This window comes from Myzus persicae, unplaced genomic scaffold, assembly GCF_001856785.1.
Source record: "Myzus persicae strain clone G006 unplaced genomic scaffold, MPER_G0061.0, whole genome shotgun sequence".
Taxonomy (NCBI): domain Eukaryota; kingdom Metazoa; phylum Arthropoda; class Insecta; order Hemiptera; family Aphididae; genus Myzus; species Myzus persicae.
In genome coordinates, this window is record NW_019100647.1 from 164734 (window position 1) to 189616 (window position 24883).

Below are 24883 nucleotides of genomic sequence, written 5' to 3' on the forward strand. Positions count from 1 at the left end.
ATTGTCTAATATATATTACATTATATAAGTATCACGTATGTAGGTATGTTATACTTCAAATAAATCCTAATAATACATGTATACAACTATTGTGGTCGTATCAAATATATTTTTACAACACTGAAGTCTTATTAATAAAACATGGTATTCCTATATATTATATTATGTCTATTAACCAATCGTACATACAACACTTTGGTGTAAATAATTGAAATAATTGATAAATACATGCCTTCCAGTTCAATGGTATTGCTTCATTAGATATCGTAACTTATTTTTCATGGGTTCATAAAATGGAATAAAACAATATTTTTGCAAGATTTACTTAAATATAATTAATTGTAGTATGTTTTGTATTAATAAGGCGTTTTCAAATAAATAAAAAAAATAATTTTTGAAAATCTTATTTTTAAAATCTCATTGATTAAAGTATTTTTAATTCTCTATGGAAATTTAATTAGCTTAATACTGATATCATTATTGTTGGTAGGAGGTAAATGTGTAATTTTCAGAAGAAACTATTATTTTACAGAGAATATATTATTTTTAATGGATACATTAAATTTATTATCTACATATTTATTATACTATCGATTTTTTTGTTTATGAGAAGACGAAGTTATTTTAAATCTATTCATTGCGTCCATTTCAAGTGAAACATGGGGTGAGTGTATCAATACTGAAAATGGAACCGACCCTCCTCGTTAAGCCTTCTAACCGTTTGCACAGACGCTTAAACCACTCTTGCCCTTGGGATTTTTTCCCTCCCCTGATGTTTTTGTCCTAAATGAGCCCAACCCTGCAATCGGAATTAAACCATCTTGAAAATAATATTCGTGTCCTCTAGGTCACTCGACCACATTATATACACCACACTGCTATACAGCCACCGTAGCTTGTTATACTTCATTTAATATGCATCTGGTAATGGCGAAGGTAAACCTACTTCTTGTACCTGCAGGATTATATTCAAATGAACAATTATTTGTCTTCGAACTCCCACCAAAATAATATTTATTAAATCTGCCTCCATTTGTTTTCATACATAATATTTTTCTATATTAATTTATTATTAAGAACCTATATTATATTAAATATAGATGTTCTTGGATGGTTTTGTTAGTCTGAGCACAATATTATATAGTATGTGTGTTGGTGTATTTCAGGGGGGGGGGGGGTTTGGAAAATATGATGGATGACGGTCAGCTCAACTTCGGCATCCGAACGAACACCTTTTTAGAAAAGTAGCAGCCCACCTCGCTTATCTTTCCAAATGTGTTTTCATTCTTCTATCACTTTCTATGCCTTGCACGGATCCCTCTATTGAATCTGCCCGATGAAAAGTTGAATACAGATTGGTTGAAACGTTATTTTCACGAAAAACGCTCGATGATGGTTGAGAAACATGCGTACTTCTCACAAACTATCAGTATAACTAGAACCATTGTACTTTTCACGTAAACTGCTATAATCGTTTTAGATTAAACTTATGTATGAAATCGATTTCATTGTGTTTCTATCGAGGGGTTTCCAAAACGATGGCATATTTGGATTTCGATTTAAAATGGTATTGAGTTTATAAAATCCATTATTGTCAGTTATAACCATTTATGCATGTATAATAAAATGTAATTTAATATTCTTCGTGCATTTATAGTGACGTCATAATTTAATAATATTAATCATTACATATATATAATGATTAATTATTTTTAAATACACAACTATTCACATAAAAACACATTTTTTATTTTTCAAAGAGTTTTTTTTCTGTTGAATGATTTTATGTTCCTGATATAAGCATTAAGTAAAGTGCATAAAAAAATATTATAAATAATAAATAAAACTCAGTTTTTGATGGTTGTATACAAGCAAAAATATATCGCAGGTAAAGTACTTTCAATACAATATTAATTTGTTGGTGTATGCTCGTTGCATACATATTGGAATATTTATGGCTTTTAATTAAAAACAAACCATTTAAAAAGTATTTTTACGATACTTATCTTTAAATATGTTATATAAAAACATTTTAAGTTGACTGAAGAAAGCGGTGTTGTATTTATATGATGTTTTTCTTCAAAACAAATAATCGTAAAAAGTATTGCTTTTTTTACTACGTCATTTCAGTTAAATCCTAAAATGGTATCCAATAATGGGATTTAGAAAAGTTTGATATTTGTTGTACAGTGTTCGTAATTTTTTTTTACTGACATTGCCCATATTGGTGAACAGCTATGGACGCCTAAATGGCATCCAGGTAGTACAATTTTTTTAACGACCTCGTAATAGGGTGGAAACAAATTTATTATTAAATTAGTGATGAATACATAATAACCGAATTCATATATACATTTTGAGTTTAATAGTGTTTTTAGTAAATATTAAGTATTATTAAAACTTGTAATAATTGATTCCAAAATATGTTAAAGAGAAACTTCTTAAAATTTAATAGAATTTCATGTGTCAATAAAAAAAATGTTTGAATAACTTCGGTTTACTTTAAGACTGATGATGCACTTTTTGTAAAATAATTTTGTGGGTGGCTCCTACTTAAAAACTTTTATATTCTCACAGAATACAGAAAATATCACTATGTTTTACATTAATATCCATAATACTAGTAATTAAATTTAACAGTACATTCCTTGCACTTACATACATAATAAGCCACTTCAATACTAATTTTGATAAATTAAAATTAAATCTAAATTTTGCTTTAATATATTTTTAAACTTTTAATACTTATAACTTATAAGTTATAAGAAATATAAGTATGCTAGTATGCAATAAGTATATATATATATATATATATATATATAAAAGGTAAACAGTGTGAGCTTAAAAAGAAAGGCGTGTTCCAATTATTCTGAGAAATTAATGTACAAAGTCAAAATTCTATCACATGCTGATAATTGATAGTGTAGAATATTTTCTATAGATGAAAGTGTGTTTGGTATAAAGAAAAAATGGTTTATTAAATATTAAAATTGCATTTATTGTCGACGAGTTTTTAGAGGGATTCCATATACGACGTGATATTGAATGTAAAATAGTTATATTCCATGAACTCACGATCTGGCCATCACAATTCTTGGAATTTTTTTCAGAGCGCGATAAACGTTTATTATATCATGGTGTTGTATTATACATCAATTTTACGTGTTGTTATGTTAGGCGCACTCTAATTATTATAATAAATTTTCCCTTAAACGTCTAAGTGAAACCCTTGGTATTTTTTCCACATTTTATATTTTGCTTTTATACATTAAGTTATGAATAATTTGATAAGTTCTATGAAACTTCAATAACAAAGTAAAAACAAAGCCAACTCACTTCATTTATAAAGGGTGCATTACATGTAATGCTAGCAATTGTCTTGGAATGGCCACTTAGTCATATGTTTTTGTCATTTCACAATAATTAATAACAATGATAAATCGTTTTTAATCACAAAATTACTGGGACAAGTGAGTTATATCTCAATTAAAGATGAATACAGAGCCAAATTAAATTTGTATAATATGTGATTCTATTATATATTATGAATGATAGAAAAAAAGGGGTGAGTTGGTAACCACTCTGCAGTACAGTCGTAGGGGTTAAGAGTACCTCGTATTGAGTAAGTCATGATAATGCATGTGATAAATTTGATTTCGATGATAAAATGTTGCATACAATAAATGATTTTGAGCGAATATATGATGTTTCAGCCAATATAACTGATTCTCCGATATAGTTTTTAATAATGGTATTTAAGTAATTTATTTTCTATATAGAGTATGGCAGTTGATTTAATTTTACCCAAAAACATTACATTCATTAAGGTATATTATCAATATATTTTAATCAGTATAATATATGATTTTAAATTTATAGAATTTATTATTGATATTTACTTTTGAGTCAATTTTTTTCAATAACAACAAAATAATTAAAATGTAATTTCTCGTATCTAATCGTGTTAAACTTGAACTCTGAATCTTTATCAATAATATTATGATTTTGAATAATTTCTTGGTTTTCTTGGTTTCAGAATAATCTACTAATGGGAAATTCCATATTAAATGTTGAAGCCTTAACTATAGTAATCGAACATTTTATACATTTTTCATTACATAATAAATGTCAAATGTTCGTGATTTTGGATTATTTCAATAACAACTCACTTAACCAACACCTAATCTTACTTGCATTACATTTTTAATAATTTTGACAGATCAAATATTTTAAATTAATAACTATTGAAACATATCTTATATTAATATTATAAACATTTGGTGAAATGTTCAAGTATTTACAATTTTTTGATTCAAGATTACAACAAAATAAGAAAATACATTTCTCAATTATTAAGAAAAGTACTGGGAATTTGCAGCCTTTGACCACACAAGGTATTCACTAAGTTTACAGAGTGAAAACCTAAACATATTTACTTTTTTAGAAAGCTATGAAGGAAACAAAAATAAAAACAATATTCTAATTGTGTGTTTAAAAATATAACTACGAGTATATAATAAAATCGCTTCAAGTAAGAAGAATATTCAAATAAATGTAATAGAAATTTATTTCCAAAATTTTTAAGTGATAGTTTCACAAAATGAGATATAATATATAAATAGTTAATTTATAGGTATATATTTTAATTTATATTCTATTTTCGAAAGCTTAAAACTTCATAATAAACGGTCTCTTTAAGCCAGGGCTGGCCAACATACCGTCATTTATTATCTAACCCACGAAAATTATTTATATTTTAGTACTTATTTTTGCATTTATTAATATTTTACATTTACGTAGGTAACAATAAAAGTAAAAAAAATTGGGGGACGGAGTGGCCGAGTGGATAACGCGTCGGTCGCAACGCGCACCGTCGCCGGTTCAAATCTCGGTCACGGGAGGCACTTCTCTCCGGGCAGTCACAGTGTCTGGAGAGAGAGGCCGCCATCCCCCAACCGGGTATGGCAGAAACCTACGGGTGCCCACTAGAAATTCTGCCAAACAAACACACACGTGTTCCATAACCCTACAGTAACCCAACAGTCCCAAAAACCCTACAGTACCACAACCTACAGCTAATGGCCTCAGTTGCCGAAGCTCAAGATCAATAAAAAAAAAAAAAAAAAAGTAAAAAAATTGGAAATAAATATGTGTAATATGTATATTCACGTCTGCACCGAACATTTCAACAGCAAATTAAATATATTAGGACACAAAGTGACCAAGTGGACAACTGCTACTGATTATTTTAATGTTAAATTTAAATAAGTTTAAAAGTATATACAAATTGAATAATTAGGAAATATTTTACTATAAATTAAAATTATTACAAGAAAATTATTTATTTACTTTATAGTTTAACATCCAAGTCATTGACGACTTTATACTGATCCAATAGAAAAAAGAAAATTATACTGTTAAAAAAAAAAGCTAAAATATAATGTTATCAAGTCTTATTTAATGTAGTTTTCAAACCAATATGTAATGATGATCAAGATATAAAATATATTTATTATTAATGAAAATAGGTTCTGTTGAGATTGTGTATAAGTTAATAATATTATAATGCATAAGTATGCATTGAAAATATAATAGTAATCTGTAGAATTAATATTATAAAATGTAACAATATTATATAATCATAGATTATGAGAAGAAAAATAACTTTTTTTATTCAACCATTTCTTTGAATATTTAACAAAAAAAACCAGGTGGTTTCAATAAGTTACGTTATAAATGGACATGGTTAAAAATTTTATATTTTGTTTAAGCTAGCAGAATTAAATAAAATAAATAGTATATTTTAGTAAATAAAATAAACGAACTCCTATAATTCGACTAAAACCTCCTAGAATGTTCTGTAAATTGTATTTGTTGTATATAAACCTTTTTAATTTACTATGACACATAATTACTTAATATAAATATTTGATACAGGTTATTAAACTATGGTACATCGTACATATTATTAAAGTTTGTTTTGTTAAAGTAAATGGTTGACACATTTAATTAAATTAAATCAACCACAAGTTATATTTTATTATACTGTATTAGTTTTTTTAATTTGTATAACTAGGTAATGGTGTGTAGATTTAAAATATAATTCTGCTCCACCAGTAAAATAAAACACGTGTGTTGTATCAGTGTTTCAGCCATAAAATAACCGTATCCATAATCAAATCATTTCCATAATGTGAATGTGTGTTTAATCCTGGAGCTTAATATATATTATGTTACCATGCTACATTATACAGTATAATATACATTATAAATCGTATTTGAATAGATAATTAGTAAAAAACTTTTTAAGTTGAAATAATAATATCAAGTTAATAAATAATACAGGTTTTTTTAAATAAAATACTATTAATCCTTATCCATTATATGGCAAGTCGTCTTAGATAACACATAATATAAAACAATTTTTTTTCCAATAGTAATTTGAAATTGAACACGATATCATATTATAGGTATTTCACGCAACATTATTGACAACGTACATTAATTTGAATACGAATTCGTTAAAGTTAATTGAAATGAAATATTTATAAGTCAGAATTTTTAACCATACAAACATCCAAATCTTTTTTTGGTTATCTACAAAAGAAATGATTCTTCAAATCCATTTTTTTCTTTGAAAAAAATCAAGGATATTAATCGGCATAAAAGTTTTTCGTTGAAAATTACATGTAAAGTATAATTTAAAATGTGCATTTTATTTGAATATTTTCTTTTGGCCTATTGTTGACATCAACTGCTTGCAAAATGCATAATTTTGAATTATCTATTCAAAGTTCACGAAAACAATTTCAGTTATGTTCCAAGTATTATAATATCATCATAATTGTGGTTTATTATATGTTTATTTATTCATAAATTTACCTATATTATATAATTTTACATATTATAGCCGATAGGTATTATAAATATTCAAACTGAAACCTACATAATTATATAAAAATTAGATTTAATTGTATTATATTATAATATTATATGTTTGACAATATAATCATAAAGTAAGCATTATTTCAAATAGCTTGGATTATTTTAATAATAAACATGTATTTATATTATATTATCAAAACATAGTCAAAAAAAAAAGGAAATATTAAGTACTGGAATTTTATTATTTCAAAAATTAGGAAAGATCGTATAATAATTATGAAAGTTTACACTTTTACAGTTAGATATTTCACTTATACAGAGTTTGCATTAAAAAAAAAAAAATTTACTGGCGTAGCTTGACACCCATTATAATTAAATCATAATATTATTTTAAATCATAATTCACTTGTAATTAGTAGGAAAATGGGAATTCTGTGGCTTTTATCATTTTATTTCTACAATAATTGATAAATAAATTGATTTTAGAGTAATGTGTGGTTGTTTTTTTTTCTGGAGACAATTCTTATAGTAAAAAGATGCTTTTATTTACAAATTTTGAGTGTTGTTTCAAGTTTGTTATCTATGATTATCATTTAAATGAAATTTAACATATACATTACATTTGAGTAAGACGGTATTTTGCAATACCTATACATCATACCAGCTCTATATTTGTTAGTTATTCACAGTTTTGACATGAGGAGTTTGAAGCAAGTCACCATTCGATTGGCGATGACAGTTTTTATACGCGCCAAACTCCAGCTTATACCATGATAAAATTGAGCAGTTCAAATTCACATGTAAGTCTACTTGTACTTACTCAGACCTCTATACGTACTGACCTCGTCACTATTTGGACAAAAACCCATGACTCATCTACGTGCAGATAATTTCACAGGGTAGGATTACAATTACACCACACTACATATAAATATATATTATATATCCAATAATAATGTAGATTGAGGAAAACACCAAACGCGTGGTTGTGATTCATGTTATGTGACAAGTATAGATACCTTTTTATGGCGGTTCTCGCCGGATGGGAGGTATTTATTGGGTCCGTTTGGATATCTGCTGCAAAGGATATTGCGCACTGCGAATTGACAATTCGGGATTTAAATATTAATGCGACGATTCTGTTCGCTCCGGTGCTCTGCAGTTATATATAGGATCATAATCGGCTTTTACCTATCAATAACGGAATAACACGTTCATATCAGAGCAAACCATTTTTTACACCATTATTAAATTGAACTTTAAGCTATCTGTATATGTTCACATTATTTTTTTTATAGTAACGTACCTAGGAGTATTGAAATTATATTCAAGCAATCTAAATTAAATACGCAGGAATGGACCTACATTTTCAATATTAAACAACTAATTGTTTTAATTGCAACAATAGATTGAAATTATTATAGACGAATAATATGATATGTTATTTCAAATGGATTATCACATTTATAAATACCAATATTAGTATATTATATGATTTAAATGACTTTCTTCGTAGATAACTCAAAAGGTTATACTCATGGTCAGTACCTATGTATATTGTATAATAACTATCGAGATAATGAATACAATTTCATATTAACTCATACTATAGGTACCATCCTACTTTTAATTTGTATAAGTTACAAATAAAATGGTTGTACACTCTTATCTTTATGAAATAGATTATTTAGGTGTATAAGTGTAGACAATGTATTTAATTATGTGAAGAAAAACTCATTGAAACGCCTGAATCATTTTAAAATTTGAATATTTAGCAGAACCCTATATTATTTGAATTCTGTATATAAGCAGACTGGACTATTATGGCTTTTTAGATTTTTAGTTTGAATTTGGTCGATAATTAGGATCGGAAAGAGAACAAAGTAGATGTAGTCTGGAATTATCTCATCTTTTTTTTTAAGTTTAAGGTAACAAATTTAAGATTTAAGTCAGGTGCTTGTCAAAAAATAAGCCTAGGTATTTGGCTTCAAATACAGTAGAAGTTATATTATTGTTAAGTTTGATTGACATGTTTGATTCACCCCCCCCCCCCTTACATACTATATCAAATTTAATTATTTTGTGGTGTGAAAGCCGAGTAGTATGATCTGCATTTATGTATTAATACACCTTTGTTGAAATTCACTGTCATAAATACTTTGTATGCAGCCTTAAATTAGATATACTAGTTGTTGCTCGAACTTCGTTTGAACGGTGTAAGTACTGTAATATCAAAAAACCGATCAAAACCTATAAGTCGATAATATTGTTTACTAAATGAGTTGACGTCGATGGTGACTTTTTTGGTATACCTGTTCTAATACCGAAATATCGGTATACTATTTCAAAACCATCAAATAATATTGTATGGGTCTTTAGTTAAAAAACATTTAATGTATTACTAGGAGACTCAACCCTGAAGAGAACCAGAGCATTTAATGTTCCTTAGAAAACAAAATTAAATAGTTAAGCTGATAAAATGTTAAAGGGATAAACTACTAGTTTAAGCAAAATTGTAGGTACATTTTATTCAACTATTAACTATAACGGCTTATGTAACCAGAGTTTATTTTAGATAAATAAAAAATGTATATTATATTTATATTTTTAATTTAAAGGGGTAGTTTAGTGTTGACGCATAAAACATTAACATAATATTCAAAATTATAATATATTATAGGATGAGATTTTGTTATGAACGCCATACTTAAAATACACATATATTATGATGACAAGTACTTAATACGTGTTTATGATAATGTAACGTACCTATAGAGAATTATTTCCCGTAACACATTTTCGGTAGCAGATTTGTTGTATATAATATAATATTTATTATATTTACTGATTGTGGATAAAAAGAACGAATGAGTATACGAATCGGAAGACGAATGTTGACAGAATACTGTGTACAACTGTAGCTCCAGATAGAATGTATTGTTTATTGTTAATATTAGACGGCACCTATATATACCTATGTATAAACAATACAAACTGCGATAACCATAAAAAACTATACAGACTAGGAGGACACACTGTCTGTGTAAACTAAAGTAACCCAAATGATAAATCGAGGTGTTTTTTGCTATCGTACACTTTTAAGGTTTTCTAATGATACATTTTAAATTGAAATATGATAAAACAGATTTCAAAGAAAAAACATGAATGGTAAATATCTGGTATAGTAATACAACTTGTTTATGGTTCGTTTCGGGGATGGGTTACTTATAGATTATAAATAGTTTTTTAATTTTATAAAAAAATAATGTCTTTAATTTGTCTCTTAGCTAGAATTTAGGAATTTAAACCATCACTGCTTAAAGACAATTGATTTGATTATGTTATTTAAACATGCCATTTTACCCTGACTGGTAAATAGTAAATAACTTGTAATTCACAACCTACTATACTTTATTTTTTATTTTTATTTTCGACTGGTAAAATATTAAAATATTATTCCAAATATATTCTAAATAATACATTGTAAATATATATACATGTGATTTTTATATTGCTCTCAGTGATTATATTATAACTATGATTGTATTTTTTTTACAATTTTTTTTTTCATTTCAGGAAATACGGCAGCAATAAGTAAGTACCTACGGATGTTATTTTAAAGCTATTATCATAAAGAAATGAAGCTTACTAACAATAATAAATTGCATTCTCTGTTGCTTACTTTTGACCTTATTATTAAAGATTAAACAAAATTGAATGCTTCGTAAATTAAAATAGAGGTAAACTGTTACAAGTAGGTATTTTACATAAATTAATAAGTGTCCATAGTTTGTGATTTTCAGTGTATACAAATGGATGGTTAAATTATTTTTAATTAATAATTATAAACTTAATTTCTTTATTATGCAATAAACATTTAATATTTAACTAGAAATAAAATTGAGTATTTACATTATATTATTATTTTCAAAATTGTCAGTGTTATATTTTTATTGTCTGTTTAAACTTTTATAAAAAAAAAAAAACAGTTCATTTTTTAAGTCGATGTAATGTATAAAATATAATTTCGTAACGATTCGGTCCATGCGACGTAATAGTGGTTAAACCGTGCTGTCAAAACATGTTTCCGTATTTCATCGTTTATGACTCGTAGAAGCAGAATTAATTTTTTTATTTTAAATAGAACGATATGTATTTTATCTCCATTTTTTTTTAGTGAGAATATTTATCTTATTTTATACTTCGTTATTCACAATTGAATATGTGATAATTTTTGTTTTAGCATAAGTTATACAGGATGTAAAGTACATAAAAAAAATGTCACAAAATACAGATAAGGTTTATTATAGTACTATCTAGAAAAAATTGTGATTTATTTTTATTTTACGAGTCAAAATACACCAAAAACAAACAAAATATTATGGAAGTGTATTTATTTTATTTTTTAAATTTTCTAAACAAACAGCAATCAAATAGTAGTTATGACTTACGTCATACATTTCTTAACAATACCATTGAAATAAAATAGTGTTATTTCACAAGTGTGTTGTTGACTGTTGTGTTATTGCAGATACCAAGAGCCAACCACATATATTTTTTTTTAAATATGCATTTTAGTAGATTTTAAGTCTTCATTGTTTTCATCGTAATGAACACAGATAATTAATAATGTAAGCACGGATAACGCAGTAAAAAGTACAATTTTAAACTACTTTCATTTATTTATTATACATTTGACACACCGTTTAGTCTAATACTTTTTAGAGACATAAAATGTTTAGGATAAAAAACTGTATGTCTCCGAGATACCAAAAGTTCTCTGTGTTTGTACGAGTGTATGCGAAAACGCAATTATTACAAGACTAATTAATTAGTTCAAATATGACGAACAAAATAATTATGATATGTGGCGCTAAGTACTTTACTACTACGCACTTATAAAATATATGATTAAAAATTGATAACCATGTGACTCAGCAGTGAGTGTTGCACAAAAACGTCGAGTCCCTGCATAATTTAATACGATGATAGTAACAATATTATGTAGTTTAACGAATAATGTAAGTTGTTTGGTCTTACAGCACGCATGAACTTCATTGCCATGGGGTTTACGACCGTTTTCCTTACCGTACCAGTGATGGTTGAGATAAATTCCGACGAAATCCGTTTCTTCACGAATAATGTGTGTGGACAAGTTGAATTGATTATGTTAACTGTAAAAAACTGCCAAAAAGTGGGTCGTCTTTGGACGAACATACTTACAGGGCCAGCACATTAATAAACAGGCACTTTATATACATGTGTGTTAGTAAGTAGGTACACATTTCCATACCCCGAGCAGCGTTGTTAATTATTTACATGTCGCGAAGTACTCTAAATAAAGCGTTGGCCTGGAAGTGCCGTTTAAGACGAAATTTCTTTTCGGATACAAAACGCTCTCCCAGTGGCCACCCATGCAAGGATCGTTGCACAACTTGTATTTTTATTATTTTTATTCCACTACCACCGCTACGTCGCGTTAAACAGATATAGGATAAGGGATAATCTTCGAATTTTTACGAACACTTTCATCCGAAGAATCAGTAACGTGAATACGGTGGAAAAAATGCCGTGGACGGGATCGTGTGAAACACTGACAGTTGCTCGAACATTGTATGGGGTAGGCGAGAACCCCAGAGAAACTATAAATTCGGTATAACGTACTAGGTATATACACATACATTTGTTATTATTATCCCGAAACATCAGCTGTCGTATAAAATAGCTCACTGAGTTCACAATAATAGGCGTGTCCATAGCCAAATAACAGCAGTAATTAAAGGCGTACAATGCATGGGTATGCCATTATTTTACTCGTGCCATATAATTATAACACGTTGTTTGTATGAAGCTGATAGGTCGTGGTTATCAAAATGAATCAAAATTTAAAAAATATATAGATCTCTGTGAGATTTCAGTAGTTATAAAGCGACATCAATTCATTATTACTATGCATATTATAATGCCTATATTTCTTTGTACACAATCTCCGCAATCTCATCAGCTGATTGACCGAGAATCAGAATTACAACTTCAATATTTTTCATAATACTCAATAGTAGTTACAGATTCGACTTATAAAATTTTTTAGATGAATTAAAAAAAAACTCGAATAAAAAAAATGTAATATATGAGAGATACACGACTAATAGTTTACTATTATTCTAATTCATATTCTAAAATTAATACTTGTCATTAATAAGCATACATGAAATATCTTTTTGGTCACTTTTTCGTTGGCGAAACCTGCAAATTTAATTTGATTCAATAGCTATTCGTTTTTAAAAGTGTTTGTGAACTTAGTTAATTCTAGGATATTTTCAAAAAGTTATGCTGGCTCAGGTCCAGGAAATTGTTCTAAACCTTACTATTGATGATACTAAATACATATTAAACATTTGATGTATGTAAATATAATATATATATATATTAAATGTTCTTAAAATAATTAAATTTACTTAATATATAATATACAAACAAAATTCAAAATTCAAAATAAATATAAAAACTGACTGAAAAATTAAAAGGTTGTAATCGATATAGTTGTATACCACACAAATAATACAATATTAATCATTGAATGCTTAAATATATATATTTTTTAAATTAATTTTCAATTAAAGTTCTCTTTTAACTTAACTTTTGAAAAATATTTTAACTTGCTTTAAAACTTTTAATTTGAAAAATATAATATCATATCAGTATTGATTTTTAACAAATATTGACACCTGCTTTTTCACTATATCAAATTTTTTTTTATAAAAATTGGTATCAACTCTAAGTTTTAATATATTAACATAGTATTAAATATTAAATTTTTAAAATACAAATTGTCTTCAAATGTTGATGTAACCTATAAACATATTTTTAATACTCAGGGTATAATTATAATATTTAATCAGCAGAAACGCAAAGAAGTATATAAATTGTTTGTACATTTTTGAACTAAGTATTTTTTTTACTTATTCCACCAATAAATATTTTAAATAATTACTATTTATGAGCCATTAGTAGAAAATATTTAGATTAATGAATATCAGCCATAAAGTTTAAATATTCTCTTTGAGAATTTTAAATTCAAATTATATACCATCAGTTTGCCATTTAAAAATGTAAAGTCGTCTTAACTATTTACTATACAGAAAGAAAAAAATATTTTTAAAATTACATTAAATCATTTTGTTTTTATATATTCTAATTTGTTTTTCTACCAATACCAGGAATACCTAATGATATGAACATATAACTATTATATTATTTTATTTTTGACTGTTAAAAAGCTGAAAAATTACGACGACGAGTGTTGACACTGGACAAGCATGTGTGTTGTGAATTATACTGAAATACACATTGAGCTACTATGATTAACTCATATATAAGCTATGAATTATACGAAATAAATTAACTTGTGTATTATATTAGATCATGATTAACTTTATTCAAAATTATAAAATCATAAAGTAGACAAATATCATGGTAAGGATGTTTCTATAACGCAATGTGATTAAGTAGGTATATAGATTATAGAAGTTAATATATTTTGTGCGTTAAGTAACGTAGTATAAGGAAATTGTATGTCGTAGAGATCAAGTTTAGGAATAATTAAGAATACTGTACTTTACTCAAGTTATTATTTTAAATTTAATTAAATGTATGAAAAGCTATACCTTCTAAATATTTATTTAAAATAGTAAAACGTATACTTTAGGACTTATAATAGTCTTTCAGTTTATCAGAATACGCTTCTCTATGAATTATAATAATCAGATTTGTGTACGTCATTTGTATTCAAATCATGAACAAAATGATTGTTGACGCATGTTTACTGTATAGATAGTTAATTTATTATTAAAACATAGTTATTTCACTTTCTTGTATATATTTATAAAATAAATATAATACATAGGTACGTAATAATATGTAACCCTAATTATATGGACATGTATTTTTATGACAAAACCTAAAAATATTCATTTTAGTTTTAAAACTATATTTTACCGTGTAAATATGTGTAAATGTTAATTAATATAAATGACAATTATTGTAAAATATTATAAATGTATACAAATGTAAATACATATTATAATATGAGTCTTGTTAAATAATATTATTAAGTTGAGTTTTAAATAATATTTCCATGATATCAATATTCAATCTACCTATTTAAAAAATGAAGGACGAAGTAATTACATTGTATTCAAATATTTATATAAATATAAAAATAAAGGCATTTAAAGTATGAGCTTGAATTAATATGAGCATAACTAAAAATATCACGCTTACATAGCGAAAAAAAATAAAATGTTGTGGGTCGACTAAATAAACACTGGTTAGGAAATGATTTTTGAAATGAAACACATTGTGTTAAATCGAGAACGAAAGGACTAAACTATTCCTGATGACATACTCGTTTAACAATATTTTATAAATATGATACCAGCTATTGTTATACCTATGATGACAATAATAATTGACACGCCTAATAGATTAATTTATCTTAGATTAAGATCATCTTATTTCTGTATTCAATAGATGAACAAGGAAATTAATATTTATGAATAAACGTTGCAAAAGCAACGAGGCAGTGTTGAATCGTCTTTTACTTGTATTCTTTCGTACAATAGAAGTAGATAATGGAAGAACCCCTCAAACAACAGTTCTATATGTTCGACTAAACGAATCCGTCCGTGCGTAGAAATCACTTTCAGAGTGGTATCTTGATATCAAAAAAAAAAAAATTTCTACTGTTATTCGGAATATTATATATTTTGGCCGTTTATAAAAAGATAAGGTTCGAGATTCGAGTATTGAAAAATTAGGTTTTTTCTTTTCGTCGTCAACGAAACCTCGATCATGTTTTTTTTCTCGACTTATGCCCGCACCCCACTATCGTCACCACAACTCTACGCAAAAGCCAAACAAGTTGAATATCATTGGGTCGAAATTTCGGTTATTATTATTTATTACCGACATCTCTCCTGGGTGACTTAAAACCTGAGCTCGTTTTTCTTACACTCTCCGCGCCCCATACACACCCCTTAACGGAAAAGCGTTACCTACCCGACCACTCACGGCACACCTGGCGCCAGTGCTTTACTACTCCACCGGCCGGTCGTCAACTGGTATCGCATTTGTCACTGAGAGGAAAGGAAGGGGAATTCTAGGCTTCTTCTACTTTTTCCCACCTCCATCACTTCCTTCATTCTCCTACGCACACATATCCTATCCGTCTACCAAAAATGCCTCACCTAAATCTACTAATATAATATATGCTTGCGCATTTTTTTATTCTCACACTTGTGCTTTATATGTTGTGTACATAATAAGTATATGTCATCAGAATCTGGTATAATAATTTTTAAACATTTTACGTGTTAAAAGCTATGTATCTGGGATATTATACAGTTATTCCTCGTCTGCATACATTACCTACGGATAATCCAAAATAGTCTAAAAATGAAAAACTTCGTCCACTTATTCATGTTTATTTTTAATATGTATACAAATAAAACACAACGGTTTTGATCTATATTCAAAGACTCTCTATGAATTTCCTTGATAACATTATAATACAATAACATATTATAGGTACTGAACTGTGCGTGTATGACGTGTAGGTGGACTTACTGCAATAAGCTCCCACCTACGTGTGATGAAAAAACATCTTGAGATAACATCGATGAAAAGCACGAAAAAAAAATAATAATAACCTGTATAGTGGGCGTCAAAAGTATAATATAATAGAATAGTAATGAAATTGTACGTGATAGCAAACAGCGTAATTTTGGATGTAAGTACAAAATATTATACTGTTTTTCATCAAATGCAAGTATGTATCTTAAAATATTTTTTTTTTCTATTAACTTGATATAACAAAAATGTTTGAAAGTTTTTTCCAACCGTTGATTATGTTAATATCAATAAACATGATTGTTACTTGTATAAAATATACCTAATTGAATTTTGATTAGATTTTTCTTTTTAATATTCATCATTACAATATTTTTATTTAAAAAAAAAAAAATGAATTCTTATGTATCAGATCATATCATACTACCACAAAATTGAGTTACGTATTAAAATTCATTCTCCGATAACAAATCTACATTAGTTAAATATTTTCTAAACATAATAATATTTTGAATTTTAAAATACATTTTAATCTAGTATTTGTATTCTAATTCATTTTATGTTGTGTTGTCATCTTCTAATAAACACCACTATATGAATGTGGATAGAATCAAAAAAAAAAACATTTTATACAAAAAATATCCATGTGAATGAGTGTATAGCTAAGCTAAATAAATCTTTATTTTTACAAGGAAACGCGAATTTTGTTATTTATAATTTTAAATTGAAAATTAATCATTTTTTTAAATAATTTTTCTGCCATAATTTCCTATTCGTACGGTCAAATACTTATAACGTCAAATGTTTTCTCTGTGAATTATTTAATATTTGTCCATAAATTATAACATGGGTATTAGTTTAGAACAATAATGTATTACAGTTTACAGTATGTAATATCACAAATCAAACACAATTCAAGTCATAAACTTGATAATATAAGTTGCAACTACCGCCAAGTAAATAATTATTGATTTTATATTTTTACTTTATAGCCTAAATTACGTTTGGTTGTTGAAATTAATTAGTGTTTGGTTTATCAGTGAGATAGCTGTTTTACTTTCATATTTAAACTCAATTTATTTCCTTTTTTTTTCACACCTCACTGAACACTGTATTCGTTAATTGTTTTCCCATACAGAAATAATGTCCATCTGCTTTCAACCATTAACAAATTTTTTTCCACGAAATATTTTCCATTTAAAATAAAAAAGCGTTTTAGTTTAAAGGATTATGTAAACAACATTAACACGAACAAAATTACATTATACTATGTCTGTTGTTTTGATTGTTTGTTTTTCAGTTGTTTTCGTTAAATTACCTCTTATTGAGAAAATACATTACAAGGCCATTCATCTACACATTAACACTGTGCCTTGTTTGACCCTAATCAGAATTAGTATGCATACTGTATACACACGAGTAACTTTAACAAACTATATAAATTATCGATGGGTTGTTATTTAATACGAATTTTAGATAGCATTATAATATATAACATGCATTCTGTGAAGGACAAAGTCTCATAGGTTTAGGTTGTAGTTTAGTTAGTTACGTTGTATAAACATAATATGCAGACATAAAATAAATAAACTTCTAATTTCCGAATTATTTGATAACACATATCATAATATTATTATTGAAAAAAATATATTTTTATATTTACATTTACAAACAACATGAATCTCACTTAATTATTCTATGCTCATAATAAATTCAATAGTGATATGTTTATTTTTTTTTTAAGGGTTATTGAAAATATGAAACTAGTATCATTAACTGCCCACATAATTTTTGTTGATTATTGGTTTTCGAATAAAAATACTCATGAGTTATGGACTTTTAAACATTTTTTTCATGAAATTGAAAAAAGAATATTACGAGGCTTCTTCTAACAAATGTATTCAAATATTTATATGACACGTTATTTAGATAAATGCATTTTTTATGAGAATTACATTCCACAGGTATTTATGTTTTAAATAATTCCAAGTGAATCTAAAATACATTACTGCTTTTTTTTATATTCATTGTGCCATTATCTTACTTACTTTTATAGTTTTTACTTAAGTCTTAAAATATCATAATAATATTTATATTGAAGTCAAAAACTCTTTATTATTATGACATAATCACTAATTACTATTCATAAATCTTATTGTAAGAATCTTAACAAGTGTTCACTAAATTAAGGAATTTTTAAAAAAACAATTAGAGCGATTTATTAATTATTTAATTATTAATTAATTTATAATATTAAAAATTATTTCAATAAAAATAATGTTATAATAAAAATCTAAAAGAAAATGTTGTGTGTTTAGTAGTTTATTTTTACAAGTTTTTCAAACTATATTTTTATTATTGCTCAAATTACTGAATCATTTTATTACATATTATATTCTGTAAATACTATTATATTCAACTAAATCTTCTATAATACGTATATATCGTTTTGTGCTTATAATTAATAATGAGCGTATTTTGATCGATTAAATTTGTTAAACATAGTTGAAGTATGAACATGACTAATAAATTATAATTGAGTAAAAATAAACAAATATATATTTTATGCTTTTAATTTAATATTATATTGCATGCCAAGACAAACATTTTTGGTTTAGGGTATACATTGATCTTCTTGTTAGATAACTAAAATAGTTTTGATAATAAAAGAATGATGTAAGACTGTATCAGCACTACTTAGAAATTCCCTTAGGTGGTTCTTGTTTTAGTTGTGATTTCTCTTGAGAAGTTCAAAACAGAGTATGAGAGCAGAAAGGCTGATGAATTTATGTATACTTTATTTCAATTGCTAGCGGTTGTTGTGATGCTCCTCGATATAAGCTACTAGTACCTATTCTTAACAATAACAATACAAGACCATATTATAAAAATGTTACCTTAATTTAAATAATTATTCCAGTTTCAGAATACTTACAACATATGTTTTATTGATATTATAATGATATTATAATACTAATTTGAATTTTGTTTCATGAATCATCATGAAATATGTTCAAGCTTCATACAACTATTTTTATTATTAAAAGAGTACAATAACTATTCCACGTTTGTATAATATACTACACACTAGGTAGGCAATTTAATATTTATATGGAGTAAAAATACTAATTTATCTTGTTATTTATAATATATGGATTAAATGTACTTATATAAAATGAAAAATTTAAATATTTAAAATAAAAAATTTAGCTGTGTTAAAAAGGTGGTAACTAATTTAAATTTAAAAGTGAATAATACTTATTAATGCGTTAAAATTATTCAGACATATAATTCAAGTTACATGCATTTCTAAAAAAATGTTTTTTGAAATTTGCAATTTTGCATTTATACAATTTATAATATTTGGAACTTAAAGAAAACCAAATTCTTTGCTGTTTTGTATTATTTCAGAATTGAATAATGTAAATTAAGTAATATAATAAAGTAAAAATTATTGGATAAATTCTTTAGCTATTACCTATGTCATTTAATTTTATATTCAGCAAAGCTTACAAAAACTGTACACTTTGATCATAAAATAATTATTTATAATTGTTTTGTGATAGTTCGTCTCGTGTGTTTTTTTTTCTTAGGAACTATCTCAATGCGATTATTGAAAAATCATTTTGTACGGGATCAGTCAAATTAATAGTCCATACAATTTAGTTCACTTCCGGACATTATAAAACGCACTTGAAGCGGGCACAAGATCAAAGCCATACTATACCCTCGTCACACATCAGGAACGGTTAATAATATTACTAAACGGTGAACTATTGTTAATTTTGGATAAGAGCTGACGATAATATTGAACACGGAGACACCGGTCCATTAGGGTGTTCCGGTCGTCTGGTTGCGCTTATTCATTCAAGTGTCGATCTGGGCGATATGCCAACGAAGCCGTTGTTTTACTGGTGCCGATAAAATCACTATCCATTGGATCACTCTACTCGAAACCACCACACTTAATCATTGGTATCTAAGTGTTCATATTAAGATTGAATGAAGTTTGATATTTTGAAACCTTCCGGCTACCAGTTAAGGCATAACTGATTCATGACCTATATTCCTCGTCAAATAAATGGAACCTATTCTTTAGGTCGACATATTATATTTTTGTATCTATTATCTTAAATATTGTATTTGATTATTATACTTGGATTTGAGTAAAAAGGAGAACAATTATTGGTAAAGAAGCAAATATGTGCTTATGGGGTGTTTAATATTTTATCGCGAATTGGCACATGGTCTGATAATACATGAATTACAAATTCTTATCAAACGTTACTACTATTAGATGTTAATATTTTGATTGGATGGTGCTTGCTGGTTATCCAAAATGACGATTTAGTCTTCCATGGTATTGGTGACAATTAGCCTGTATTCAATCAATTTGACTAAAAAAAATCGTAAAATAAAATAATATAAACACATGGCGTCAGACTTGATTGACGTTGGTCACAAGACGAAGGATTGAAGGATGTAGTAATGATTATCTTAGCACTACACATATGTAATTAATAATTATATTATAAGGCTGAAGATTTGAAAAAAATAATATATGAATAGATTAAGTGCTGTGTAACGTGCAATGAGAAGAAAATGATGGTGCTACATTATTATTTAAACTATATATTATGTAAGTGATCGTCACATCACTGGTATTAATGAACATAAGGTCACATTTTTTTGAGTAAATATATTATGTAATATAAAATATATGTTAAGATATTGAAAAAAAATTTAGACCAAGTAAGTTATTTCGGTTCTTAGAAAGTGAGATACGTATTGGTTTTTCAACGATGTTTTTTGGCAAACATCTTTTAGTCTGTGAAAAATCAGAAAAAGTTTCATGTATTCCTAGGGTTTGGTTAGAAATTGAATCAAGTGGATACTTTGAACAGGTATTCTGTTAAACGCTGTTCGAAGATTTCTAAAGTATGATGAAAATGCCTCGGAAAATGCAAGCGAACAATTATTTTGGACCAAAAAATAAGTTTTTACAGTTCCAACTAAATTCGACTTAGATGATTGTTTTCTAATTGAATGCTTAGTTCATGATAATTGTCTTATGGCAAGATGAACGACGAATGAGAACTTGCAACAATCACCTGGTATTTGATTCCTATGATTTTGTTGGTTTTTCGAAAGAATTGTTAACCCAACTGTTTTTTTTTTTATTATAGATGAATTGTGTTATAGTCATAAACTTATTTTAAAGAATAAAAACTATAAAGAAAAATCAATAATTATTTGTTTTTATTTTAGATATCATAATAATAATGTTGTGTTTTATTTTGTATTCTAACGATGTCATTAGTTTTTTTTAAAGTTGGAGAGAGTATTTATTTACATTATACAGATATTATGATATTATTATATTTTATGTATGTTGGATTTTAGAACAAAAAACTAAATATATTCAAGTAAAAATACTTAACTATGATAAACTACTGTTATTATATTGTATACTGATCGGTAATTGCGACGAATAACGTAATTTTGAATTTGAATTTGCTACATTTTACAATTCAAAAAACAACTACCAATTTGTATTAATCTCATACTGGTAATTATTTATATTAAAAAATATACCTGAATTAATTATATCATGCACTATTCATCGAACAGCATTTATTAAGCATTTGATATTTTAAGAATAAATATTGTTGTGTATCAACGGATTTGTTGAAACATAAAGTCTTCCAAATCAAAAACACTATTATCTTTTAAAAATAGTTGTATAATATAGAATAAATCAAGGCAAATAAGCACGTTTATGAACACAACAATGATTGGGTCTTCTCTAAAGTTGGCGGATCATTGCACACACAACATGTGTACTTACTTTGGTCACGGAATGGCGTACATCGAGTTCGGAATTGTTTTCGAATACTCGTAAAAAAAACTCCTGACCAGACTGTTCAGAATCCGATTCCTAACCAAGTTCAATCGTATGGGCCTATTTGGACGCAAATTGATCCAAGTACTCTAAAGCACTCAGCATACCTATTCAAAATTATAGCGTAAAATTGCATGTACAACGTTATGACGACAATCCGTTGTTGAGTCACTCAACCCCAAATCCCGACCATGCGATATTGAAATCACAAACAATGGTCAATTCTTTAATAAAAATATAATTTTTAGTATTGATTTTTTAACGTCAAAATATATTTTTCGGTAGGTATTTTAAAAATGCATACATTCCCAAAGCAGTCGTGTAGTCATTTTGCCTATCCATCGTGCCGTGTTACGATAGTTTAAACAATAAACAATATTCATAATAATAGTAATATGTTTATATTTTCTGAGAATGTCATGTCTTTATTACGATTGATAAACTAATATAATTATAAGTAAAATCATATGAATTCAACAATTCGTATAAAAACAAAGTTTAATAATACCTTATGGACAATCAATTTTACTAGGATATAATATTGGAAAAATAAAATGATCGACATTTCAAATGATTTCCAAACATTTATTGAAATAATTAACAGCTCCATTTAAATGTGTTATATTAATTTGGAGTGACGGAACCAACACCATAATTGAGCAATCAGAAGATTCGCGTTAATTAAAAAACAAAACAAAGTATTTTAACAAAATATAAGGAATTTTAAATTAACTAATTGTGTTATCATTAAACAATAGCAAAAATCGATCATTATTATAGCCCCCGAGTTCTGCAAAACCCAACAAACTGTCTTGTAGTTTTGAATAAAAGATGTTTTCTCGTGGTGCAGCCGTTACTAAAGTACATAAATTACAGCCAAGGCCCAAGTCTAAATGCACAGAAAACAAGAAGTCTATGTATTCTGTGCCGTACATCACGACTGAATAATTTATAGGTGTAGAAGAAAATATGTTGAAACAGAATTACAATTAAATATCGTCATGAATATATTTTGTGAATAGTAAATTGTGACATTTAGAGCAGTTGTTCATATTCTTGATATCTAAGTACCTATGGTCGACATAAAGTCATTTTTATTTTTTATCTCAATACAATCAAAACAACCTATATTCTATAAGCATAAAATCGGGTTTGTTATTGTTACAAAGATAATTGCAATAATACATAATTATTATTGCAGTGTTTTAATTATTATTTTAACGTTTTTTTTTATTTTACAAAGAAGACTAGCATAAATTAAATCATTCTAGAACGACAATATGTACATTTTATTGTGTTTAAATCATTTTTAAATTGTACTTAATAATGCAATTTGTACACAAATTGTTGGGAAAATATTCAAAAATTCTCTCATTTATGATTTATTTATCAAATCTATATTTAATTAATGTAATTGTGAGGCCTGCCTTGATGTGTAATCATAATTGTGGAGTTCTAATAACTAGATATAAATAAAAAAATGTTGCTGTTCTAAATACAAAAAAAAATTATTTTTATATTATGCATTTTGTCGTTATACATCCCTAAACTATGCTCAAAGAGAGCATTTTACATAATTTATTTTCTGCACAAATAGCTTAAGTGAGCATTATACCATAGGGTATTAAAACAATATCTCCCAAAATTAACTAATACAGCTAAAAAATTTCCGCAATATAACGTATAATGCTATTAACCATTGACAAGGTGTACTTTTTGTCTGTTTTTGTCTTGAGATATTATGTCAGCAATGAATTATGATATTAGGGGTGAACTTTTCAAGAGATTTCCATGTGTAAGAAAACTAGTTGTTTATCAGTTGATTTATTATTATTTTTGTTTTATTTTTAAATTGCCATGTGATCAAAATATTTACCAGTAACTTCACAATGATATAATAATATTAACTTATATCAGAGTATTTTTAATATAATTATAACAACATCAAAATATATTATAAACGGTACTGCGGTACACTCGCCAAAATGTTTAACTTTAAATCATACTCATATAAGTATTATGAGTTATAAAATCTACTTATTATTTAAAATATACATAAAAAAAATATGTATTTTATATAAATTCATGTTTAAAAAAAAATCTTTAAACGTTTTGTTAAAGCTATTCCATTCAATTTCTCCTAAGCTTGTCACACAGTAAATGTTGCATTTTTTAATGTACATAAAAACTTACACTTTATATTATACAGTTAGAAGTTACATTAGACATAGTTGACAATAAACTCCTTTTTTTCTTTTCAAAACCATGACAATTATTTAATGTGTCTTAATTTAACGACAAGCGATTACTTTTATAGCGTTTTGTTCGAAATTATTTCCTACTGACAGATTTATGTGAATTTGGGACAAAGCATTTTCGTGTATACACATACATGTTTGGAGCCAAATAGGAAATCGGTTATTGTGAAAAATTCCGAAGGTTCAATGTGCACATCACCCATGTTAT

The 24883-nt window shown here is 26.8% G+C and overlaps 1 protein-coding gene across 1 annotated transcript in view; it reads left to right on the top strand.

Moving 5' to 3' along the window:
* LOC111038738 (zwei Ig domain protein zig-8-like) overlaps window positions 1–24883 on the top strand; it is a 244701-nt gene that overhangs the window by 92784 nt on the left and 127034 nt on the right. The window contains exon 4 of the mRNA XM_022321969.1: window positions 10462–10479. Within this exon, the coding sequence (XP_022177661.1) occupies window positions 10462–10479 (18 nt within the window). The remainder of the gene's footprint in view (window positions 1–10461; window positions 10480–24883) is intronic.